The sequence below is a fragment of the Myotis lucifugus genome, unplaced genomic scaffold (assembly GCF_000147115.1).
Source record: "Myotis lucifugus unplaced genomic scaffold, Myoluc2.0 scaffold_32, whole genome shotgun sequence".
Classification (NCBI taxonomy): Eukaryota; Metazoa; Chordata; class Mammalia; order Chiroptera; family Vespertilionidae; genus Myotis; species Myotis lucifugus.
The window spans coordinates 402801-421537 of NW_005871080.1; the positions used below are offsets into that span (position 1 = coordinate 402801).

The following is an 18737-nucleotide window of genomic DNA, read 5'->3' on the forward strand; positions in this document are numbered from 1 at the left end:
CCCTGCACTGCAGACCGGCTCGCCCCAGAAGCCCCCGAGAGGTGATTAAGGAGTAACTGATTGTAACAGGAAGACAGCTGCGCACAAACCCCGAGAAATAAGGCCCGAAAATCTGGTGGCGGGAGAACAGAAAAGGACTACCAAATGAAGATTAGCACCTATTTTATTTTTATTCTCCTTCTTTGCATTAAAAGCAAATTTCTCTCAGTTTATCCCCTGAGGCTTCATGCCTGTCCACAGGGAAAGAGCTTGTAATATTGTAAAGCACCTGATTTTTTTGAATGAAAGCTCCCCTCCCCCTCCCCTTCCCCTCCCTCTTTAAAGAAGCACTCTGGCATTTCCTATTGTCAGCTGTAATTACCTCTAAGGACTAAAAAGATGTGTCTGTACACAGAGCACTGACTTGGAGCACACCTATGAGGTTTGCAGAGCATTTTAATTATAAAATGAAAACCCCCAGAGGGTACAGGTAGTATTTCTACAAAAAAGTAGAAATCCATCAATTGCAATAAACAAGAATAACAGACTAATCGAAAATTCCTGTTAGGGCTATTAGATAAAAACTCGAAAACAGGCTTTTTGATTTTGTGTTTATGAGAGAGAGAGAGAGAGAGAGAGAGAGAGAGAGAGAGAGAGAGAGAGAGAACCATTAGACTGCCAGTAATTCATTAAAATTTCACACGTGAAATGGCAAGGAGCTAGTTGTCCTTTTCATAGGTCGAGTCCCTGAAGCCTGTAAGGACACAGGAAGGTAACTGCACTCTTGCTAAACTCCAGGGCAGGTCGAGCTGGTCCCTCCCAGCTTCTCCCGGAAACCACAGAGACCTGCGGTGCGGGGAAGGGGGGGGGGGGTTAAGACCAACAGGGCCAGTGGCAGACCTAGTGGTAGGACATTTCTATATCAAAGAAACTTTGATATAGAAAGGAAAGGAAATCTTTAAGTTGCCAGACAGGTAAGAGCAGCTAGCCACAAGATATCATTATATAAATGTGAGGTTTTTTAAAAAATCATTCCTTTATGGGATTATTTTGCACACAAATAGCATCCATCTTTTACCCTAGTTCCTAAAAATATTGTAAGCAGCTTAAGACATTCTCTAATCCCTTCTAGAGAAATTTTCTCATAAGCTGGTCACCCAGGACTCTGCACCCTCTTTACAGTCCTGACTCCTGATTGGCCGCACCATTCTCCTGGTGGTCAGGGTTTCTGTCAGTGTTTGCTTGTGTCCAAAAGAAGCAAGAGGCACAAGCAAACACTGTGCCTAACAGCGTGCCTACAAGCTCTTGTGCCTAACAAAGCAGACCTCTCGAGTGAAATGCTAACTTCTGAGCATCCACTGTGGTAATCAGGAACCCAGGCAGGGGACCCGCACCTTCCTCGTAGTTAATGCTAAATGTGTGCCAACCATGGGAGCCGCACAGTTTCCCAAAGCCCCAGTCAGACCCAAGGTTACAGACCTAGCTCGTTAAGGAACCAAGCCGGCTGGCCTGGCCGGTTTTAAACCTGGAGAAGTCTGCTCAGGAGACTGCCAATTTTTCCATGCCTTCTCAGCCTGTGATGACGTGATTTTTGCATGACGTCAGCAGATGGGGAAGTCTACATCTGCTCTGTTGTTTAATATTATATTATATTCAAGAGATGCTGCAGTTATGCCACCTTGTCAGGTCATTTCCCAGCCCTGTGACACCTGGATTTCAGGGCCTCCTTTTCTGACGTAAGCCCCTAAGGTATCATTTTTCAAACGGCAAGATTCAAAGTCGTACCTGAGGAGAGGGCCTGTGTGAAAACTAACCTGGCAGTTCTCTCAATGGGAGAGCTATAGACCCACCCAGCCCTTCTGAGCATCACACGCCCAGTCCTTCAACACCCCCCTCCCCATCCCATGTGGTCTTCTTGATGGGTTGGTGAAGTGGGAGCCGAAATTCACTCTGAACCCAACTACCTAAATCTATCCCCATTTCTCGGATTGTGCGAGTCCTTCCCATACATATGGTCAATAAACAACAAAATCTTATTTCTGATAGCTGCCCACGTTATCTGTCTGTCCTTAAGCAAGTAGCTGAACAAATTTCCATGTGGCTGAAGCTGCCACCAGAGCCTCCAGATGCGAAGGAAGACTGTCACTAGGTTTCAGCCCACAAGATGTCACTAGCAGACAGTGGTAGATGTGCGTTGTTTTTCAGCCCCTCAACACCCGTTCTCATAACAGGGCCTCCACTTCCTCATGAGGAATGAGCCCCTCCAAGGCGGGCGGCCTGGGTCAGACAGCATATCAGAATGCATCCTGCCTTCCTCAGGCAAGCACAGCACCACGCGCTCTATCTCCTTCTCTCTTGGGCCCCCGGATCTGAATACAGAATGCACGGAGGAGACGACATTCCCCGGGATTCACCTGCACGCACCCCTCTATGAACCTGTCGATTTCCCCCCGTTGCCTGTGTCTCAGCAGCAGCCCCAGCTTCACTGTGTGAGGCTGGTTCCTCGGCTGTTGTTTGGTTCTGGGGTCACCCAGAGCCTTCTAATGCATTGTCTTTCTGTGTAAACCACCAGAGTCAATTCCTATGGCTTGCAACCCCAGGACCCTCACTGGCACAGTGGGGAATGACACCAGGAGAGTGGGTGGCTTTGCCCCTTCCTTCTTTATAAAAACAAGGTGTGGCCTCTCCTTAAGCCACTATGCACATGCCCTGAACCATCTGCCTTGATGGCAATGGCAGAAATGACTTAGGCTTGGTGTCGTATATACATTTGCAATTACAGGCCATATTTGGAGAATCCATGTTCTCCTCTGCCCAGAGGAGCAACTGACTGCCAGGCTTGCATTCTGAAGTGGCCCATTCAGCTATGAGGGGTTGAAGCGGGTAAAGGCGGGGGTGGAAGGGACAGCCTATAGGCAGCAACAGGATAGTATTTCTCAACCTGAGTGACTTTGCACAGCACAGTGCCATTACTGCTAACTTATTTCCTCCCTTCACTTATTTCCATTATCTGCCTGGACCCGGTTTGCTGTTGGGGCATCAGAGTATTTAACCTTTCCTGCTCCTTTGTGTCCCTACCTCCTTCTACAGAAAAAGCACACACACATGCACACTCTTTTCTGCTACACTCCATCTCTCTCGCTTTCCCACAGCTGGAGGACAGCAGGGCAGCCACACTTTTAAATTATAAACACACCACGCAAGGAAAGAAATCTCCTCTCTGGGGAAGGGCGAGTGCTACTGGCAATGCTCTCATAACTTGTTCAGACCATAATGCGTAATGTCAGTATCGGGAATCGATGAGGTGAGCCTGGTGGCTGCTCCCACAAGTTTAGAACCAACGTGTGTGTTAAACTTCAAAAGAATGTTGGAACTATCGTATCACTTCGGTTTTAGTGGAAGGCACTCCACTTTCAAAACCCCAGTTCCCTAGTTGACACAAACCAGCCATGCCCTCATGATGACGAGGCGTTAGAGCCGGTGCCCGGGACACCGTGGAGTCCCTTCCTTTCTGGCGTGGTCCATCCAGCTGCTCAAACACGAACCTCGAGGAGAGTGCAGGCTGCACCACAGTGGGAAGAGGATAAACTTAGGAGTCAAGCTCCTCTGCTCGGATCCCAGCTCTCCCAGGGACAGAGTCACCTCGGGCGAGTCTTTCAACCTGTCGAAACCACAAGGGCCACCTGAGGATTACACCCCAGCCTAGGACTGTAACAACAAGCCTGGGGGTTTGCTACATGTGTGATGTAGTTAATCCTTGAGATAGCCCTTCCCTCACAGCTGGACAAGGGACTACTCCACCCGCCTGAAAGTTATATTATTAGAGCTGGTTGTCTACATTCAAGAACTTTTGCTTCCAGAAAAATCGCTGTTAAAATGCTGTGTGAGCTCTGATGGACAAGAGAGCTCTGCAGAGCTCCCTTCCCCCAGCACAGCCACTCAGGGATTCCATGGTAACAGGAGGCGGGAGTCTCGCAAGACCACCTCCCGCTGCTCTTCTTCCCTCTCCTCTCTCCCTAGTCCACAGGGGACCTTCAGTTACTTCCTAGAGATGGATGACACTCCAATTTCTCCCTCTAGTTCAGGCAGCTCCTCTCAGACCTGACTTCTCACTTGATATTTTAACCTGGCATGTTCCACAGGCACCCGCAGTCCCCACTCCTCTCCCTGGTCTACAGCCTGGTTCTCTGGTGCTTCCTGTCTCAGTGCACGGTTCCGCCCTCCACCAAACTCAGCAAGCCAGAGACTTGGCATGCTCTTTACACAGCCCACTCTTCGCCAAGCTGTGATTTTACCTCCCAAATACCTCTCTCTTTCCAATGCCCTGTCTCTCCATTCAGCAATTGAAATCTCCCCCCTGGATGACCACCCTGGTTCCAGACCCTCCTCCCACCCTCTCCAGTCCATTCTCCAACACAATCAATGGATCTTCAAAAGGCTAATCTTACCCTATGATCTGCAGCTTAATATCCTTGAATGGCTTCTCGCTGCTTCCAAGATAATGACCAACATCCTGAACAAGAGCTGCCCCGCCCTGCACAGGACAGGCCTGCCTACCCCTCCTGCCCAGCTCAAGCCAGTGCTCCCACCTTAGCTCTCCACACTGGCCTTCCTGCCTCAGCCCTCAGGGACACTGTAACCATGGCTGCCTCCACTTTCACCCCAACTTCCACCTTGCACCCCCTTGCACCTGGCTTACTGCTCTGTCTCTCTTGGAACTGATTCCCTATGTCGCTTATTGGGGGACTCCTTCACTGACTTCTCGGTCAAGGTTAGGGCCTCTTGTTGTGATAACTTTTAGACTTTCCCTTTTGGCATGGACTACCAACCACCACAGGTTTACTGATTCTGGCTGGAATCTACCTCCCCCTTCAGACTATAAGCTGGTGAAGGCAGAGACCGATGACTACTCAACTTTAATCTCCAGCACTGCATTATGTTTACTTGACATACATTTATAAAAGTCCACCATGTGTCAGAAATCAGTCATACATTCATTTCCCCAAATTATGGAACTTAAGGGCATACCTAGGATCTCACCCTACAGAGCATGGACAACAGTAAATTTCTGAGTGGACCCGCAAGGTAGTGGAACAAACAGTTAAACTGATGCCACATGCAAAGTCCAAGAGCAGGGGGAGAGCAGGCAAGGCATGAGGCGGGTCAGGTAAGCAGGGCAGCAGGCAGACCCAGAGGACAGACTGACTGAGGGGTGGGAAACTGAAAGGTGAGAGCTTGGCAAGGCACAGGAAACAGAAAAAGGTTAGTTGCCCGCTCCACAGTATTTCCGAGGCCAGTCCCCCTCCCTGTACCAACGGCTTGATGAAGTCCCAGTCGTCCAGCAGAGAACTGACCCAAGAGCATCCCAGAAATAGAACCAAATTTAATGTGGCCGCTCCCTGCTCTGCCAAGCATCCCTCCCACTCTCCTGCTCCTGCCAAATCACAAGGAAGCATCCACCAGCCCAGGTGCTGAATTATTCAATTATTCTAGCAGCTTTCAAAACACGTGTGCAGCTAGGAAATCTCCCAAAAAGAAAAGAATCATGTTATTTAGGCTACTGGGTCATTTCTTGAACCGCTCTTGAATCCTGCTTTGCTTTTCAATTGAACAGAAGCTCAATGACACCCCACCCTCCCTAGCAAAAAGCAGTGGCATATAATCGCAAGACGATCTGCCGCTGACTTTGCAGTGACAAACAGACAGGTCACCTCGAGAACCTGCACGACAGCCCCCGCTCTGAGTCACCCACACTGAGGTCTGCCGCAGCACCGAACACATGGAACACAGCAGCAAAAATCCAACTATCCACTATCCCCACACACACCAACCTGCCTTATTGCAGTTAAAAAAAATAATAAACTTCTACCTTTGAACTTCACGATGCTAAAATTTCAGTGGAAGTAATCTGTCTGCGGTTAGATCTGAAAACCCCTCTTCAACGCCTCACCCACAACCCACCCGCCCACTGCACGTCAGCTGCCTGAGATATTTTCTTCCAGCAGAACAAACCAAAGAGAATGTTTTGAGGAAAAAGAAAAACGAGTCACGAAACAAGCCTTTAAGACTCCATTTTAGCGCCAAGCTTTCAGGAGCCTTCTATTTGTGGCTCTGAAGAGGCAGACATGAAAATGAAATGGGGGGAAAGGACAAAGAAAAAAAGCAAATATTTACCAGAGGCAACTTTAACCTCAAATCAATTATAGAACTGGCATAGGCGAGAACGACAGTTGTCATTAATGAAAGCGATCTGAGCCACAAAGTCTCAGGAGCTTCTCCCTGACCCTCAGACCCGGCTTCCAGAGGGTGAACTACAATAACAGACAGAGGGGCATCTCATTGGAAACAGATTAAGGCAACCTTGCAAACAGTCCCTTGCCCACCCTAAGAGCGCACATCAGCCAAGTGACAGGGTGGGCTGGGAACGAGAAAACATCTGCCGGTCACGCAGGTTGCTGTAAGACAGGACAAGTCCCCCCCCCCACTCCCACCCCCCATCATCGCTCTCTCCCAAGTGCCCCGGATGCCAATGGCGGTGGAAAAAGCAGCACACACTATGCCTCGCTCCTCCTCTCCACGTCTCACCGTTTCTCCACCTGTTTAGCTCCACCTCCAGATGCTGGATAACATTCTTCAAAGTCTTGTTTTTCTCTTTCTCTTTCTCATATTTCTTCTTCCATTCCTCAGCGGTCAGCTCCAGGTTCACAGAGACCGTGTTCTTGATGGTCTTGGCCCTGGGTTAGAGACATAAGGGGAAGGCCAAGCAGAGCCATCAGCATTAGCTAAGTCATGTATCCCTTTCACAGCCAAAGACTGGGACTGGGAGCAGGAGGGACCTGTGGCTTTCACCTACCACCCTCTTACCTGGCTGTATTAATGGCACTGCTTACTCCTCAGGCTCCAAACGCACCTTTTCCTTTTCCTCATTACCTCCTGTCAGTCTCTAAACCCAATGGATTTTTATGGAATTGTCTCTCAGGTCCTTTCTCTAGTCCCTGTCTCCATCTTGATCTGTGTTCTCAGCCCTGACTTATGGTTAAAGCCTTTTTCAAATAGTCACTATTCTCCTTTAAACACCTTCATACCACTGCCAGATTCCTCTTCCTAAGTAGAGCTTCCTTCCAATTCAATTAACATGTATGAAACATGGCACATACCAAGACAAATGAGACCAGGCCTCTCGCTTCTTAGAGCTTGCACTTTCTCTTACCAATAATATACAGACCGAAATAATACTAACTGTTTCTCTTCCTCGCACTACCTGGAGTCACCCCTGATGTGCTGAACACATGTCACACACACTTCCCTGGCCAGGCGGGTCACTAACCGAGCATGGTGGCCAGGTGAAAACCATGGCTCCCTGCAGGGCACATGCCCCCATCACAGCCAATTTTTGCCACAGAGGAATGGAGGGCCACTATTCCCAGGTCATCCCATTTTTCAAAAGTCAGAAATCGAGATTTTTATTTGTGTCTCTCAGTTTGTAACTATTTTTCAAAATAATGTGCGAGACTAACAAACATATCTAAAAGCCACCAATTTGCCATTTCTACTATAGAGACCTCCTAGGACATATGGCTGGGGTCGGGGTGGGGGGAAGCCACAGTGGATGTTTGGGCAATAACTCAAGGGAGCGACTGGGGAGAGCAAAGGCAATGGCAGCACTAGCCTATACTAAAAAATACACAAACAAACAAACAAACACGACAACTAGCTACATGTAGAATGAACACATAAGGCCGGCCGGTGTGGCTCAGTGGTTGAGTGTTGACCCATAAACCAGAAGATCGTGGTTGGCATCCCAGTCAGGGCACATGCCCAGGTTGCTGGCTCGACCCCCAGTAAGGGGTTTGCAGGAGGCAGCTGACCAGTGATTCTCTCTCATCATTGGTATTTCTCTCCCTCTCTCTCTTCCTCTTGAAATCAATCCTATATAATAAAAGCGTAATATGCAAATCAACTGAACGGCTGAACAGCGGAACGACCATCTGGACAACCATCCGGGACCATGCCATGACACCCACTGGCACCAGGCCAGCCAAGGCGGGTGCGATGCAATTTGGCAGGGGCCGGCCGTTGCCCCATGATCGCCCGCAGATGGAGGCCCAGGCCACCAACCAGCAGGCTGCAGTGGGTGGGCGGAGTCTCCCTCTGCGAGGGAAGCCTGGGTCCTGGGTGCCACAGGGAAGCCGGTGCCGGCAGCCAGGGGAAGGAAGGCCTACCCTTGCACAAATTTCTTGCATCAGGCCTCTAGTAAAAAAATAAATAAAAAAATAAATGAACACATAAGCAGGCAAGTCTAATCAAAAGGTAAATTGTCCATGCAGACAATTACTCTTTAAGGAGGTAAAAACTTCATTTCAAAGTATGTGATATCCTGTTTTATTTGCTATTGCCTTTTTCATTTTAATCTCCCACTAGTTCTTGTACTGTCATACTTGCTAGCACGAGCTGATGTGATTCAGGTTAATTACTGTTGTCATCAAATGACATTTTGGACAGGATTTCTATTTCCATGAAGGAAATTTAGCAGTGCTCACCAGCGCTACCGATGTCATCCCAAAGATTAATTCCTAAAGCGACAACTAAATAACCCAACTGTCAAAAGAGGAGTTAAGCAATTTCAATGAAAGACTCCACTTAAGAATTAGTGTAATTCTCTCTCGCATTCACTGTAGCTTGAGGCTGTGGTCCCCAGTCATGATTCAACTGATTTTTCAAACGGCAGCAGTTGTATTACTATTAAGTCTGTGCCCGGCCACACTCTCACCCGCCCTCTAACACCCCCAGGCGGTGCCGTGGATGTTCCTCAGACACAGCACACACACCGCAGCATCCATTAGCCATTATCCACTTAGTGAGTCAGAAGGTGAAAAGTAACCTGTGGCTGAAAACGCTTGTGGACATTGAAGGGTGCGCTGTGAGGCTACTAATCTCACTTTTTAAATCGCAAAGAGTCTCTTGAGGATCTCTAATGACACTAGAACGAGAGGAGGAGAGCCTCGCAGCTACACTCAGGCAGGTCCAGCCGAAGGGCATGTCTGTGAGCAGACCCAGCAGGGCTATCCCTGGTGTCACTGGTCTTCCTTTTCAAAGTTCCTTTAAGTTATTTTCCTTCCACTCCTGCAGTAGTCAAGGTCCTGGTAAGAATCTGATGGCCCACTAATATTGCATGATTTGGGAAGATTTAACAAAGGTAGGGGAGAGTGTTGGGAAATAATGAGAGATGATGCATACCCCACATTAGTTATGGGGAGCCATTACCACCCGTAGGCTGAGGGGGCCCGGCGGGAGGGAGCTAAGAGAAGCAGGCTGCCAATGGGAGCAGTGACAGTCTTTAGTCTCGGGACACAGCCACCCAAAGAGACCCTGCATGGAAAGAGGGAGGAAATTTAATACCCTTTATGCGTCGATGGGTCAGTCTCACTGTGACATTTGATTAATCCAACGTGACCTGATCGCTCACAAAGGAGCACAAAGGTTTCTGAGGTATTCATTTCCAAAGACCCTCGGGTTTTCAACCAGAGGCTCCAGGATGCACAAATAAATGCCTGCTCCACAGTTACAACCACAGCAGACACTGAGTAAACTCCTAACCAACGGCCACTCAGGAAAAGAACCTTAATTAATCTTAGGTTTTTAACCTAACAGCAAGACTTAGCACAAATGAGCCAACTCTTAAAGGTGTAATTATCAGAGATCTGTTTTGTCGTTTTCTTTGTTTCAACATGTGTCAGAAATACCACTTAAATAATAGATAATCTAGGTTTGCCCTAAATATCTTCTCCCGGTAGGGAGGGAACTAGGACCCCGTTTTTAAAAGACCTCAAAGCTAATGAATGTTAACCATTAGAGGAGGAAGGCCAAGCACAGCAGAGAGGGCAGAGGTCACAGAACATCTTCCACCCAGACCCCCATACGGAGACAGTGAAGCCAGCAAAGGACTCTGCGGACATGATCACTGAGGAACAGGAGGAGGGGGCCTTGCCGCCCTGCCCTTGAGCAGCATTGTTATTTCCTCCCCAGCACCTGTGGGTCCCTCTCTCACTGAATTTGTGGTTTACATGTTCAGAAGCATATGGCCAGGCTTCTAAGACTGCTGATCGTGTCCACTTCCACCAGCGAGGTTAAGTCCCCATACATGACGGCCCTCTATAGCAGCGGTTCTCAACCTGTGGGTTCCAACCTCTTTGGGGGTCAAATGACCCTTTCACAGGGGTCGCCTAAGACCATCGGAAAACACATATATAATTACATATTGTTTTGTGATTAATCACTATGCTTTAATTATGTTCCATTTGTAACAATGAAATTGGGGGTCACCACAACATGAGGAACTGTATTAAAGGGTCGCGGCATTAGGAAGGTTGAGAACCACTGCTCTATAGGCATCCTCATAGCTGGGCACTTGAATCAACCCTGTAGAGGAAGGGAAGTCCTAGAACCACTTGATTCGCATCCCTCTGCGTCCTGATTAATCCCATCTCCACCTTATTCCTCAAAAATTGCCTATACTCGTACTTTCTGGCCATAGTCAGTCCTAAACAATATACTGACTATGTATCATTGGAGCTTCTTCTAATTATCTTGTCCTGTGGGAGAGCCAGGAAGACGTTTGTTCTTGGTACTTTCCTGTCCTCTTGTTCTCAGCATTCTCCTTCCCTCTCCAGGTGTTCAGGACAGTGCTGGCATTTGAACAAGGAGCTCTAGACAAGCCCTCACCTGCAATGCACAGGATAAATCCATAAGGTGTGATTCTGCACTGTGAATGGCGTATGTATGAGAGAGACTGAGAGCCTCCCACTGTGGGGTGGGAGAGGGTGGTGAAGCAGCCTTCTCTATCAGTCAGGGTTCTCAAGAGAAACAGAACCAACAGGACAGATACAGAGAGAGATGATGGATGGGTGGATGGATAGATAGATGATAGATAGATAGATAGATAGATAGATAGATAGATAGATAGATATCATATACATATCATATACCCTATGATAAAAAGCTATACCTTACATTTCTTACATTTATTTACTTATCTAAAGAACTGGGCTCACATGATTGTGGGAACTGGCAAGTCTGAAAGCCATAGGGCAGGCCAGCAGACTGGACACGCAGGCAGAAATTGACGCTGCAGTCTCAGGGCAAAATTTCTTCTCTAAGAAACCCCCATTTTTGTCCTTAAGGCCTTTGACTGGGTAAAACATGGAGGGTAATGTGCTTTACTTTTAAGTTTTTTTTAAAATTGAGGTAAGATTGTTTTATAGCATTATTTAAGTTTCAGGCATGCAACATAATTTGACATCTGTACTGTGCTCACCACACCAAATGTCTCCATCCGTTACCACAGCTGACTCCCTTTACCATTACACCCTCCCTCCAGCCCCCTTACCGATAACCACCAATCTTTTATCTGCCTCTGTTTGTTTATTATTTTTGTTGTTTATTCGTTTTGTTTTTGTTTTATATTCCACATATAAGTGAAATCATATGATTTTTGTTAATTTTTGTCTGACATAATACCATCAAGGTCCATCCATGTAGTCGCAAACGGCAGGGTTTCTAATGTGCTTCTACTTTGTCAACTGATGGTGGCAGATGTTAACCACATCTACAAAATAGCTTCATAGCAGCACCTAGGTTAGTGTTTGATTGAATAATCGGCTACTACAGCCTGGCTGAGTTGACACATAAAACTGTCACACCTTTCAGTTTGCTCTGAGTCCTAGTTCCCAGATAAAACTCCTACCTTCTTCTGGAAATGTGACTGCTACATGTTGCCTTCACATTTCCTGGTAAGGCCATTTCCCTGCTTGTAAGTAGGGGGGACGTAGGGAAGGAGAAATTAAAAGCTTTAACTTTTATCTTTTGAAAAGCTCTAGTCTCCAAGAAACATCAAGAAATGACCAACCTGGATGAGAATCTGGTCTCTGCTTAAACTTGTCATCCACAGTGTCTGTCCCTTCAAGAGCTGTAATTAACCCTATTGGTGCTTCAGCAACAGGGCCCCAACAGGGCGTGATTTGGGTCTTTTTTCATTTTATGTCAAAAGTGTATTCAAGTGTCTACATTGGCCAAAGTGCTCGCTCCAGCCCTGCAGAGAACCTGCTATTGAACTCTGGTGACATGAATTTTGCATGCACCCCACTCAGGCTTTGGCTCTGCCTGATCCAGCTGCCACTAAACTGAGCATGCAATTAAAAACAAAGAGCACATCAGGAAAAGAAGAAAGAATATTACTTCCCCTAAATTATCAATTCTTCCACATTGCACATACAAATAAACCTTTAAATTATTCATACTGGATCAATCAAAACTCTCGGTGCCAAAGATGTGCTAATTCTCCAAACTGATTGGCCTGTCCCCTCAGGGCTCCCTTTTCCCTCATTACCACCCCCAATCAAGGTACATTAAATAGGCTTCCCAGATAATTGGGTGATTTCAGCGCACACTTCTCTTTTTTTATTATTCTTTATTGTTTAAAGTACTACATATGTCTCCTTTTTCCCCCTCAGCTCATACTTCTAAAACTTATAAATATCCTTTTCGAATAGTGCTATAAAAGTACTTGGGAAGAGTAATTAAAGACTGAAAAATAAAAGGCTGGGAGCCAGAAGAATAAAAGATCAATGGGAGTGCTCTAATTTGAGTGCCCTATCCCTCGAGCAGGAACGCTCAGCTTTCCCGCAGAGCCCAGCTTTTTGACGCTCTGCTGTCTGGAAATTCACGTGTTGCCTCCTCCATAAAATTCAAAGCTCTTTGAGGACACAGAGAAGGGCTTCTACAGCTTAACTAACACAATGCTGGGCGCTCCGGGACTGAAGGGGACAGGCCTGACCATACAGGAGAGCCAGACTTCCTCACTGAAAGCAGGAAACAGACACAGGGAATTTTTCCCTTTAAATTCCAGGACCTAATCTGGGATCTTGGAGAGTGCTGACTTGGTAGGCTGCCCTCAGGCCCCTGTGGACTCTACCATGTTCCTACCGCTTCAAAGGATATACTATTGTTTTATTCAGAGCATCAATACAGTATAGCCTAGCAACAAACATGGACTTTCTTCCTGTCCTTGAAAGACTGCGGAGGAATAACTGTGGCATCTCATGCTGCCCTAAGGTTTGGCCATCCCTGCAAGAATATAATGAACACTCGTTACACTGAATTTGAGATGTGCCCGGCAGTCTTTCCTGAGTTCAAAGTGTTTAATCTCATTAGTTATCAGATGCCATGTCTAATCCGATGTTCAGACTCGTGTCTGCTGTGTAATTGGGTTCAATGCATATATTTAACAATAAAGCAGGTAGTGGCCCCACAGAGAAGTTAGATGTCCTTGAAGAATCCATTAAGCAACTCGGAGATAGAGGGCATGGAACAAAACCTCATACATTTCTAATTATAGGCTGGAAAACAAACCAGATCTAAACACAGCCAAACCTCTGGACACAATGGTGTCACAGTTCAGCAAGTGCCCTCATGTTCTATGAATGCTACACAGTCCGCATTCGATTCATCTGTTCATTCATTTGATAAGCACCTATTCATTGACCACCTAGTGTGTGCTGCTGGTGCTGGGCTCTTGTTGGGACAACTGAGGTCAATGATAAACCTAGTCCCTGCCCTCATGGAGCTCAGTATCCAGATGACCCTGACAAAAGACTAGAGGCCAACCTATTTCATTTGAAAATATAATTGGCATGCCTGGAATCCCAAATTATCAGCAGTATTTACTTCATCCTTCATTCTGGAAACTTAATTCTAATTCCACATCATTCAGTCCTGTCCGTCACATTACAGTCCTACCCGTCCATTACCGTGCCTTTCCCAAGCCTCAGCGCATCCGGTTGTCGCAGACCATTGAAGACGGAGGGGAAGGGGAACTTGCCATCACTGAATGCCAATTACATGCCAGCCCTGTGCTAAGTAAAACCTGAAGCAACTCATTTAATCCTCCCAACAATTCTCAGAAGTGGGTGTTATTACAGTTCTTCCTACAGGCGAGGCTGACACAGAAGAGAGAGAGAGAGAGAGAGAGAGAGAGAGAGAGAGAGAGAGAATTGGTCGGAGCAGAACTTAGCTTCAAACCTGGAGTCGCTGATCCTGGGGGCCCATGCTCATCAAGGTTCCTGATCAGCACCCAGGATGTAAGAGGCTGCGAGTCAAATAATACAGTCTCCACTCTATGATATCCGACATGTTAGTCATTTACCGGCTGTGTGGCCTCAGGTACCACACCTAATGCTCTGAACCTCAGCCTCAATTTCCTCGTACCTAGTAAAATTTCTAAGAGGATTCTGACATGCCTGGCAATACTAGGCCCTAATAAAAAGTGCCGGCGATGAGGACTATGCTAATGACTGTCTCACTAAGATCAGAAGAAAAAAACTAACCATTTGGACTTGCTCCTTAAACTCTTCCTATCGACTGCTGCAAGTGCCCACTGACAGCAGCAACCTTGAGAGAGACAGCCCAATGCCCCAGCATGACTCTGGCTTGCAAAGGCTCAGGTGATTTTTGCCTTGCACGTAAAAATTTCTTTTAAAGAGATGTTTCCTTTCTAAATGCAGTTGGTGCTGGTTTGCTCACACATGTCTTCAGAGGAAACTGTTAAAGCTTAAGTTTAAGAAGCTGGGGGAGCAGGGCAGGCAGTATGATCAGTATAACATTCTACGTTGCCTATAGCAAATACTCATTTATAAAAGAAAGTGCTATCCTTCTGCAATCCAGTGAGCTAAGCATTTGGCTAATCAAGGAAGTGATCTGAGAGGAAGTAAAGGACCCAAATCCAGTTTAAAAGATATATTAGTTCTACAACATTTCAGTGTAATTATTATTTATTTAGACATCCCACAGGTGCCATGACTGTGTAATTCTATGTTCTGTTGAGGGCTCAGGAAATGACTGGGGTTTAATGCAGTTTAAACAAGCCACAATTTCCCACACAGAATGCCCACCCCCATGTGTGTTGTCTCTGGGGATCTTAAACTATTTCTTGAGTATAACTAAACAATGTACTCCCGGGAGGAAGGTAAAGGGAGTGCTCTGTACATCCATCTGAAAGTGAAGCTGCTAAAGCCCACAGGGATCTGGTCACTAGTCTAAAGATCACACAAGTGTTCCGAATTAAAGGGAATGCCAGCAGTGGAATTCACATCTCCCAACCGGAGGTCCGGGCTCAGCCCACTGAGCACTAAGGATGCTCAGATCACCCAAATCCATAGCACCAAGCATTCTGGGAACTAGCACCTGAGGTCACCAGGCTGGGAGGATGGGGCTAACACAGCCGTGGGCAAACTACGGCCCTCGGGCCAGATCCGGCCTGTTTGAAATGAATAAAACTAAAAAAAAAAAAAGACCGTACCCTTTTATGTAATGATGTTTACTTTGAATTTATATTAGTTCACACAAACACTCCATCCATGCTTTTGTTCCGGCCCTCCCGTCCAGTTTAAGAACCCATTGTGGCCCTCGAGTCAAAAAGTTTGCCCACCCCTGGGCTAACACCTAGAACGGAGGGACCATGACTGCAGGCCAGGCCTTGGGTAATGGGGAGGGGTGAGCAAGAAAGGAAAGGATGGTATGAACTAATCCACACATGTGACCGTTGTTTCAGGGTTACTGAGGTATCTCTGCGGCCTGCCTGTTACCACTGTCCAGACTTCTAGGAAATCCCACATGGACATTTTGAAGGTGAGAAGATGGCGGCTGTTTTGCCCTTTCCTCGACATATATTCTGTGCCTCCTACCCCAGGGTTAGTATGAGGCTTCCTTTCCCCCATTTTAATACTTACGCAACTACTCTACATTCATCTAAGTTTCTGGTGTGCTATCAGCACCTCTGCAATGAATTTCAAATACTGGAGTTAAAGGTAATTAGTTACCAGTCTTGAGTTGTATACCTTTGAAAACCTGTAAACCCGAGAGGCAGATTTTTTTTCTTTTTACTATTGATTTTAGAGAGAGAGGGGAAGGGGCAGGAGGAGCGGGGGGCGGGATTTTTGTTGTTCCACTTATTTATGCATTCATTGATTGCTTCTTATATGTGCCCTTACTGAAGATCAAAACCACAACAACCTTAGCATATCAGGATGATGCTCTAACAAACTGAACTACCCGGCCAGAGCCTGGGATTCAGACTTAATTCCAAGAAGAACAAGAGCAACACTCCACTGAATTACCAACAATCACATCTATCTTAAGTTTGAGTGTTGTTTTTTAACATCATACCTTTGATTGGCATATTCCTGCCCATTATTTTAAAGCCTTTGGCTTCAATAAGTGATGCCTCAAGTTTACAGATCACCTGTTAGATGCAATTTAGTAACAAGCTACTTGCCCCTTCACTCTATTTCCTGTCCGACACTAGCCCTTTGCCACTCCTATGACCCAGCTCCCAGCAAGAGTAGCAAGACCACACCCACCTTTGTCCAAACATCAATGTAGATTTGGTCTCAGCTTCATTGAAGACAGAAGGAGAACAGCAAATAACAATAGTAGTTCTACAGTTCCCACCCAGAGAGTCCTGGAGAATCCGAGTCATCTTGCTGTCCCGATACGGCACGTGTGTTTTCTATTTAGGAAAAGAAAAAGCATTGGTTGTGACAGCCCATTCAAAGAAAAAACACAGAGGCAAGCAAGTTAGTTTTGAGGACACTGGGCTTAGAACCACGTGTGAAATAAGAATTTGTTGCCGGGTCTTTGGATCTTGCCAAAGTTTAGCGTGCCCATTCGGGGAAATTAGCATTTCCATTCACACGTTTTAATGGACCAGATCCCCCAGCAAGCAAGGTGCCCATCACCAAGATTCAAGATTCCCTCCGGCCCTTCCAAACCAAAGCAAGCAAATCTCTGGAGTGTGTGGCAAAGAGCACACAGACCCAAAAAGGCAACTTCTCATAATATCATTTAATAGATGGGGTCAGGATTACTTACTGTCCCTTCTGCCAAGGCAGAGATCACGTTTCCAAGAGCAGACAAAGACTTATTGATATTTTTAGCTTCGTCGAGAACGGCTCCCTCGGCACCAGTTTTGCTGACCTATGAAAGAGAGAGCAGTGAGCTGCACAGGCCAGCAAAGCACAGTCGAAAATTCCAATTCACAGGAGGGCAAATGGGGCAGGTGGGGGCGGTGAATCCCCCTGGCTCCTGAAATATAAGGAGAAGGAAAAGTAAGTAAGGATCACACTGATAAAACCTTCCCTTGTGCCAGAGGCGGGGGATTTGCTCTCTCGCTTGTCATTTTCCTCTCGATTAGCTTTAGGGGAACGGCTGGAAAGCCTCCAGTGGTGGAGCTGCGGATGCTTCCCCGGGGACATCATCCAGGAAAAGCAGGCCCGAAAGTGCTGTCACTGGGAAAAGGCCGGGCCCTGGGACACTGAGCCACAGCCTCCACTCCGGGGGAAGCTGGAAGAGCAAACGCTGTCTGGGCCACAGTGAAAGGACATGTTGGGAACGTGTAAACCATGAGCTCCAACTTCAGGCAAAGGACAAGGGGTGGTGTGGATGGCTGTCCATACTCTCTCTGTTCCTTCCTCACTGAACCATGGCAAGGAAAAAAGGTACAATTATCCAAAAGAAAAAAAAAAACTGCCCTGGCCAGTGTGGCTCAGTTGGTTGGAGAGTCCTCCCATACACCAAAAGGTGGCAGGTTCGATTCCCGGTCAGGACACATACCCAGGTTGTGGGTTCCGTCCCTGGTCAGGATGTGTGCAAGAGGCAACCGACTGATGTGTCTCTCTCACATTGATGTTTCTCTCTCTCCCTTTCACTCTCTCTCTCTCCCCCTTCCTCTCTCTAAAAAAAATCAATAAAATTTTAAAATAAGGAAAAACACTATTTTTTTAGTCATTAACACAACTTTAATTAGAATTAATAGTTTAGATGAAGAGCATTAGAAGAGTTTAAAATCAACTTCTGAAAAATCACATTTGCATACAGGAATTAAAACAGGTTAGCAGAAGTCCAAAGAAAGGTGCAGCTTGTCTTATTGCACTTGGATGGAATACACTGGCCAGGGCAGCGTGATACCTGGGCCATGCGAGACCAGGAAGAGGGACAAGCACAGAGGACAAACCCCCAGGCAGTATGTATCCCGCCTTCCAAACCCTCCGGTGGCCTTGAAAATAGTCAGCATCTTCGAAACACTCAACTAGAGCTCTTTACAAAAATGGCTACTGTGTCATCAACATTTTTAGTTTAGGTATGAAAAGTCAAGAAAATGTATATTACATCGAGAAGTTGTCTTTTTTCCTCTGCAGCCAGAGGGAGCACACACAGTTCCTCCTCTGCTGTGTTATTGCTGGTAATTTAGTATTTATAGTATTTGCTGTCGGGAGAGAGCAGTTCACAGATGCTAGAAAAAAGGGGAACTCAACATGATTCATAGCTCTGCTGACTGGACGGACGATGCCAGGTCAGCAGCTGCTGTCTACAGAAAGAAAAGTGGGGAAGTAATTTTTAACTGCACAAAGACGGGTTTCAATTATGTATAAAGGAGAAACTCCTAACAACAGAGATGAATGAATGCATGTCCAGGGGTAGATTTTTTCAAATAGGATAGATTCTCATCTCTCTGGGAATTGTGTGTGGGGGTACCCCTGCTTACAGATAGAGAACTAATACAGCTGATGGGCCACAAACAATACAGTCTATTCACATGGCGTTGTTTAACACACTTTCATATCGGAGCGTCTTAACTCCATGAAATATGCAAGACAGGTACAACTCCTTCCTCTTCCAGACAAGAAAAATTTAAGTTCCAGGGATGT

General features: G+C 46.5%; 1 protein-coding gene across 1 annotated transcript in view; it reads right to left on the bottom strand.

The window, feature by feature from the left end:
- KIF5C (kinesin family member 5C) overlaps positions 1-18737 on the bottom strand; it is a 138893-nt gene that overhangs the window by 43865 nt on the left and 76291 nt on the right. The window contains exons 9-11 of the mRNA XM_023752413.1: positions 16903-17007; positions 16392-16540; positions 6565-6713 (exon numbers count right to left, since the gene is read on the bottom strand). Of these exons, the coding sequence (XP_023608181.1) occupies positions 6565-6713; positions 16392-16540; positions 16903-17007 (403 nt within the window). The remainder of the gene's footprint in view (positions 1-6564; positions 6714-16391; positions 16541-16902; positions 17008-18737) is intronic.